This window comes from Poecilia formosa, unplaced genomic scaffold, assembly GCF_000485575.1.
Source record: "Poecilia formosa unplaced genomic scaffold, Poecilia_formosa-5.1.2 Scaffold1084, whole genome shotgun sequence".
Lineage (NCBI taxonomy): Eukaryota > Metazoa > Chordata > Actinopteri > Cyprinodontiformes > Poeciliidae > Poecilia > Poecilia formosa.
Genome location: NW_006801023.1, coordinates 22,778 through 30,992, shown reverse-complemented (window position 1 = coordinate 30,992; position 8,215 = coordinate 22,778). Strand labels below are relative to the sequence as shown.

Here is an 8,215-nt window from a genome sequence, read left to right as displayed (position 1 = left end):
GAATTTTCACCAAACACGTTGTTAGTTGCTGTGCTGTTGGCACCCATGTTTGCCAACATCCGTTCAGTCCAGATCTGTGTTGGTGTTTTGTTGTTTTCTGTACGCAGGGAATGGTGGTTCCATGCTTTCCTGAATTGTTCTAGTCGGCTTTGAATCTCAGGAAGAAAAACTATGTGAAGAGAAAGTTTGTGCATATTGTCGCTGGGATCCAAGAGGGCTGAATCTTCAAGATTATAAAACATGCTGTAAAATGGTTCCAGAACATGTAAAAACACATCCCTCCAAAGACGCTCTATTCTCTGATTATGGATGGATTCCCCAGTGATATGACTCCGACGTTCAGTGCCCTGTAGGAGGTTCATCACCAGTGCCACTTGCACATTCTCGCCACCATGATCTGACCTCACTCTAGAAGGTAAGCCATAGAGGCCTGTTGCCTTGAGAAAATGAAATAGCACTGTTGAGGCGCGATTGTCTGTGCTAGAGTTCAAGTAAGTAATTAAGCGAGAACATCCATCGATGCCACCATGGACCACAAAGCCCCACCTAAATGGAAATACAAAAAAATGTATAAGGAATAATGTATGCAAATGTGTATAGTGAATTTAGCTTTAAAAAATTTACTCTGAAATACATCCTTGATATTTTCAGATACCTTATGAGACGCATGTTGCCATCAATATGCCATAAACTGTTGGGATACGGCACATGATAGACACGTCGAGTCACTGCGCTGCTCCACCTCCTTGCAGTCGCCATTGGGTTGATTCGAGCCATCATCTCACGGACTTTGCGCCGTGGAACCACCAGTCCTTGTGCATGTAACAAGCCTCGCATCATCTGGTTCAATGAAGGACATGTGGTCTTACTATATCAAACCACCACACAATTTTACATTTTGAAAGTAATCTTTTACAAAATATACGTTTCAGATTTCACATCTGGTCATAAAATGAATGAAATTTTTAATCATCATTTGTGACACTTAACATTAAATTATTATTATTCTGTATCACCACTGTTGAACATATTACATATATTTGTTCAGAAGCAAGATATTTAAATTCCATACCTCAGTCCCAGAATTTGGATACAGGGATTGAAGTTGTCTGATATTAGTTTCAAGGTCTTCATCAGTCACTGCAGCCAGCCTTCCCCTTATTGGTACACCAAGTGCTTTGGACTTCTTATAAAGAAATGATGCTGAGCATCCAAAGATGTTTGCCATCCTCTTGACCGTGTGTCCTTGGGCCAGAAGAAAGTCCATCTGCTCTCTTGTAATATGAATAGCCGGTCTCCCTCGACCACCTAAAATAGATTCATATTCAAATGCCTCAGCATAATGTTTACTTTATACATCTGTTTTCCTCTATCCATATGTCTGTCTATCTATCCTCTAGGTATCCCTTTGTCTTCTAAGGGTGACACAATGCATTTCACACAATATACTTATTTTGACACATAATTTCCTGTTGCATGAACAGTAAGCTTTAAACTTTTGTAGACGCTGGAAAGCAAATTAAAGTGTGAATCACACAAAACTGGAGGTACGTTTTTATTTTCAGAGGAGCTAAAGGAGGGCGCTATAATGCCTGGTGCCGTCTAGCATGTCAAAATCGAGAGCTGACTGGCTTTATTATCATTTCCGATGAGGCAGACAGCTTTACCACAGTATGAAAACCACATTTAGTTATTACCTGAACTGGCCCGAGCTGCGGAATATTCCCCATTTCCAGCTTGGACATGGGTCGATAGTAGCACTTTCAGCTCCTCTAAGCCGTTTTTCAGGGCATTGTGTGTGTCGGCAGAAAGTAAATCAGAAATTCTTTGCAAATTCCTTAAGCATTCCTCAAGTACACGATTTTCGCGCTCTCCGTATATCCCATACTGAAAAGCTCTTTCTATATTGTGGCATTTTCTTACAATTTTGTCCAAAACTGCCAGCGCCATTGAATGTTCAGGCAATTGTTTGGACAGCTCAGTACAGACAAAGAGGGGCTTACACGCAATGTCTTACTTCAGATATCTAAAATTGTAATTCTGACTAGTCATAATTACGTTCGAGGTATCTTAAATTATAATTACGGATGACTGACCCTTTCAATGACGAATCCGGTGACGTCATTTGAGATATCTTGAAAGGAATTTTGACTAGTCAAAATGTAATTGAAGATATCTTGAATTATTATTCTTACTAGTCAAAATGTAAAAACAGATATCTTAAATTCTGAATTTTGACTAGACAAAATGTAGTTTTGTCTAGTCAAAATGCCTTTTTAGATATCTGGAATGTAATTACGGATAGTCAGACGAAACCGAATTTATGTTAAAACGGCTTGCCATATGCCATATACCACTTCACACAGGTTCACTTAAAGAATTGCCTTTAAAGCTTTGCCACTTAAATGTCTCGTTTTCCTTTAGCTAAATGAATCATAGGTAAGTCACACTTTGTTTATGACAAAAGTGGCAAAATGTTGAACAGTTTAAACAGTGTAAATACTTATGCAACATTTCAAAAGCATATAATGTTGCAGCGAAACGTCTCTTACGGCTGCTGAACACCATCCAATCAGACTGAGTCTCTCTTGAGGATGCTACTGCTCTTCAGACAGTGAAGGCTGAACCTGGTGCGTCAGGTGCGTGATTCAGCTCCCGGAAACGGTTTATGTCGTCCTCCGAAAAGATGGAGCGCCTATCGTTCTGAGACTTCTATTCTTTTAACCAGGCGAGCAGCTCAGAGGCAAAGGATCTCAGGATGATGTCCTCTTTCTATCATCCGTCCAAGGAGGCTGAGATGGCGGCCATGACGGAGCCGCTCTGCTTAGAACGAGGTAAGAGTCCAAGGAGTGTACCATTCATCGGACAGCTAGCGTCTGCTCTTATCAAAAACCTTTAGTTTATATGGGTTTTTAAAATGAAACATCGTCTTCTTCCTGAGTTCATGTCCATATTCACGCTGATGTCTTTTAAAGTCAGAACGAGTTCATACTTCATATAGGTCTTTAATTGACCCACTTACTGTTTCTTATTATTTATCCCTTTGATTCATCTTTTTCATTTGTTCATCCAGGAAACAGAATCATTTTACGACCATTTACAGTGGGTCTGCTTTAAATCCTATGTTGGGGGATGCAAATACTACTTGTAAAATGCATACAGCTTTTTATTACATCTATATAATATTTGTTATTTATTTATTTTTATTTATTTATAATTTTTTAAAATTTATTTTATTCTTGAGAAGTGGGACAAAATGGGTTTAAATCCCCTCCTTCCGGCGCACCCCAAATATAAATGTAATTATTCCTCAAGCTTATGTATTGAAATATGACAAATAATGTTTTGGAAATGTAAAGATGCTAAGGTGCAGGCTCCCAGTTGCAACATTGTTTTGAAAATTTAATTTTTAATGGACCTGACCCAGAACTTTGTCAACACTATCTGACAAAAATAAAGATAAAATTATTTTTAATGACCCTATTAGTGATATTTTACCCAGTGTTAAAGACAAATGCTTCTCAAGAAACAAAAATATTATTTAAAACAAAAAACAACATAAAATCCATCTGACGGAGTTGACAGTACATGGCGGGGTTGATGCAGAACTGAAGGTGGTGACAAACTAGTGAGTAAATTTAAAAACTTGATACATGTGAAGTAATGCAATTTAAACAAAATATATTAAAATGAATTAACTGCACTTTTAAGTGAGATTTGTCAACAATTTCACTGAAAGAATCACAAAAACTGACGGAGTTGACATCTGACGGAGTTGACATCTGACGGAGTTGACGAAATGCCAAACTACCTCAATTTATATGATGTTATTCTGAAGGAGGCCATATTGTAGCTCATCAGGTCCATGAAATATTTGCATTATACCAAACTTAAGCTTTTATTTCACAAAATTTCATCAGAGTTTTGTAAATTGTCATCATGGTTGTGACGAACAACTTAGGAATAAAATAGAAGAAAAAAATAAAGAATAACATATGCTAACCAGAGCTAACTAGCCCTCTTAGCAAAGGAGGAGAAAGGAGGAGGTGTAATGGAAAATGCTATAATGTGCTCTTCGCCCCTTTTGTGCTTTAGATTGTGTCTGCATGATCTCATCATGAGATTGGTCAAGCTGCTCTCCTATAGACTTCTACAGTGGCATATTACAGCAGAGGACATTGTTGATCCTGGAGACTATCTCAGTGTTACTCCCCCATGTAGAACTTATCTGCCCTCTTTAGCATCAGAGAACATCCTCCTTTCCTTAACAATAGACAAATGACCAGACCATCTGTGTTGGGTTCCACAGAATCCCTGGTACATCACTTTCAGGGATTCACACCTCTCATCCAATCAAGTCTCTCTTCTCTGACCAGAACCTATAAAAGGAAGCCAGATCCACTGTTGGTCAGAGCAGACTTGACAGACTCCTTTGACTCTATCTTTCTGTTCTCACCTCGCAAGGTTTTAATACATTTCTTATTTTCTTCTCATCCAGACTCTTGTTAAAGTAATTTTTCCACGACAGAGGTCATGAGGTCCTCAGAAGTTCTGATGCCCCTCAATAATGCCTGATTTTTATTTTTTTTTTTTACATTCTTTTTATGTCTGATGGTGTTGACAAAAACTAGGGACAAATTTCAGTTGAGTTGGAAAATATATAAAAATGATTTTTAATTCAATGTATTGATACTTTTATAATTATTTATTTGAATACTTAGACTTAATTGTCATAATATATTATCTTAGTATTCCTTTAATTGTTTTAAACTATTATAATCTGCTGAGTTCTGCTCCAGGACAAAGGATTTTACAGACACCACTACAAAGCTTAAAATGAATAATATTCAGCAAACACCAGGAAAACATACATTGTTGTGCTCACGTGGCCAGTTTAGATTAGTCAGATATTTGAAAAAATTATATTTTGTGTATATTTTATTCACATTTTGTGCTTTATCCATAGGATCTGTTTTGTCCCTCTTCTCAAGAATCACTGGACAATTGAAATACATATTTAACTATTGATTACAATTCTGAAAGTCTGTTAATGTGTCAAGATGTTTATTTCTTTTAACAATATTTTTTATTTACAAATCATTTCCCCGTCTATATTATTGTTATTAATAACATTTAATATCGATTAATAATAATTTCTATTTATTATTAATAAATAATAAATATGTATTAATATTGTCTTAGCAATATGACAGGTTGATAAGAGACGAGTCGACACATACAAGTAAGTCAGAGTAGCAGTGACGTCAGGGAAGGCCTCACCTGTCATCATGGAAGAATAATAAGATAATTTATATTAGATAATTTACATTGCTATTTTCGCCCTGTGGTTTGTACTATAAAGTATTTATTTTTCATTTAGCTTAACCAATTTTAATTATTGCTTCAAAATCGCTGAATTTTTGCAATTTCTCATTCAAATGCTTGGCTGCGCAGCTGATGAGGGTCCCCTCAAGGCTGCGTCCTTTCCCCTCTTTACATTTTGTACATGGACAACTGTTGCAGCTGGCATGATAATAGGTTAATATTAAAATTTGCAGATGACTCTGTGATAATTAGCCTTCTTCATGATGATGAACATGCCCATGGTCCTGTGGTCGATGAATCTGTTGACTGGTGTGATGAAGCTTTTCTTTCATTTCATGTACAGAATACAAAGGACATGTCCATTGATTTTAGACAGATACCCGATATCACAAATCAAACAGTAATTAAAGGTCAGACCGGGAGGTGTAGAGAACTAAAAATATCTTGGGAGTATTTTGGATAATAAGTTACAATTTACCTGTCATTCAGAAAACCGACAAAAAAGGGCCAGCAAAGATTATTTTGTCTAAGGAGACTGGCAAAGTTTCAAGTTGATAAGTCATTGATGATCTTATTTTATAGATCATATATTGAATCTGTGTTGACCTTTTCCTTCCTCTGTTGGTTTGGAAATCTTAGTATTAGGTCAAAAAATGCCCTTAGGAGAGTAATACATACTAGCAATAAGATCTTAGGAGTTGAACAAAGCTCACTTACAGAACTGTGTAAAAAACAAATCATTAGGAAAACTAAAGCCATTATTGCTGATACTTCTCATCCTTTACATGCTGAGTTCCAGTTTCTGCCTTCTGGCATCAGGCTCAGACTTCTTAGTATAAAAAGTAACAGGTACAAGCTCTCTTTTGTTCCTATACTAATATCTCTTTTTAGTGCAGGACAAGGTAGGGGGACTTGCACCTGATTTAGTGTTTGTAGCAACTGTCAGTAAATAATGAAATACACTGCTGTACTCTTCCCATTATGTATTGACCTGTATTTCAAGTCCTTTTGGTATGTTTTGTTGTTTTTTATTTTTTAATCTTGATACTTTGTCTTTTAGTTTTTATACTTGCTGTACCATCAGTAGCCCATTTGGGAGGCAGCAGTGAGCTGAGCCTCACCTTGGATTGCGCAACCTCTCGCTAACTGCGCTGGCAACCATTTGATGGGAGCAAGTTCGTCCTATCTGTATGTCACCAATAAAATGGTTAAAAAACATTTAATATATGAACTGATCTTCCACAATTTAGCTAATGTATATACTGTACAGTTTTTTGTCACCAACTTGGTGTGTAACATGATTCATGTGCTGAGGAGCGATCGTAAAAATTCGAGGTGAGGCAGACAGTTTTCCTGCCTCATGGCAGGGGGCGCTCATGATCCCAGACATTGGTTTTGTGACGTGTCTGCAGAGTAAGTGACAGGGAACTAGCCATACAGTAAATAAGTGAAGTGCAGCCATAGATTTATTGTGTTCTCCTCTCTTTTGACATCAACATGAATGACTACATTTCTAGTCATCCATGTTCTAGTCATCTAGTCAACACTTAAACAGTTTTCTAAAGTGGACTTTCACTCCATGCGCCGCTCATTCTGCACAAAAATATTAGTTCATCCAAAGCCAAGTCTATACTTGACAAAAGTATAGACTTAAACAAAGCAGGAAATAATAACTAAAGGAAGACCAACACTGGAGCTGAAAGGTTTGCTTCAAACTACGAGACAGAAGGATACACGCTTTTTTCAAGTTAAGTGTACAAGAAAATAGGCTTTGTGGATGTCCAGCTAGAAACAGCCTTTTCTGCTTTCCTTGCCTCCTTTTCTCAACTTTTGTCAAGTATAGACTTGGCTTTGGATGAACTAATATTTTTGTGCAGAATGAGCGGTGCATGGAGTTGATATGTGCTGTGCAGTTTGGTGTGTCTTGGTTTCATTAGTACTAAAATAAGATAACCCACACCCTAAGTCATGTTGTCAGCTAATCAACCACCACTGTGTTCAGGCGAAAATTTATTAATAATCGGAATATAGACATCAAGCCTGACAACATAATGTAACGGACTGGATGTTCTGTTTTGGTGTTTTTGCTACTTTTTTGTGTAGGAAATGTTTGTTTTTTGGTGTTGATTCCCTAGATCAGTAATGCTCTATCTGCTCACTGAGTTGTCTGTCAGTTGCCATGGCAACTGGTCCCCACGTGCAGAGTAATACAGGCACACAGAGCGAGAAAAAGCAGAATAGAAGTGGTTTTGTCTGGTTTTGTTTTTCATCTGTTCATCGGCATTATTGTATCTTTATTATGGCAAACTGGAGCCACTGCAATTCCTAAAAGTTAAACAAACAACTAAAACTGAACTAATCAAACTATGTCTCCTACAGCATATGTAAAATAAAACGATTGACCAATATAAGAGAAATTCAGCCTTTCTTGCATCTTGACAGAACTAACAGAAATCAAACTATTTATAGGTTTGTATCAAGGAGAATTTCTGTAGCAAACATCAGTTTTCTCAGTTTTATCTTTGGCCATATTTAACAGATATATCTTATAAACACGATGGTGCTACTAATATTTTTGTGACAGATTTCTGCTCTTCCTGCAATGGAATTGAATGATTTTCTGGACTTAACTCAATGGCGCAACACATAGCGACTAATCAGCGCTGTCCAATCCAGTAAAACATATCAATTAGCAGAAGTACAAAAGACGTAAAAATAATCAACTGTACTACATTAAGAAATTATATATAATCCTCAGTGCTACATGAAGCTGATTTTGAAACAATGCAAGTTAAAAACAATATTTTGCAACAAGTAAATTAAGTCCAATGTTAGGTCTGCGTAAGCTAAACGTGATATCTATCTATCTGTCTATCTATATATATATATA

The 8,215-nt window shown here is 36.8% G+C and overlaps 1 protein-coding gene across 3 annotated transcripts in view; it reads left to right on the top strand.

Moving 5' to 3' along the window:
• The first annotated feature begins 2,376 nt into the window (after positions 1-2,376).
• The window catches only part of lin7b (lin-7 homolog B (C. elegans)), a 26,848-nt gene continuing 21,009 nt past the window's right edge, over positions 2,377-8,215 (top strand). The window contains exons 1-3 of one of the 3 annotated variants that reach the window (XM_016667421.1): positions 2,377-2,439; positions 2,538-2,630; positions 2,729-2,834. In XM_016667421.1, the coding sequence (XP_016522907.1) occupies positions 2,759-2,834 (76 nt within the window). In that variant the 5' untranslated portion in view covers positions 2,377-2,439; positions 2,538-2,630; positions 2,729-2,758. Of the gene's footprint in view, positions 2,440-2,537; positions 2,835-8,215 lie in introns of those variants that run through there. The other 2 variants (XM_007544292.2, XM_016667420.1) reach the window with 2 other exon arrangements.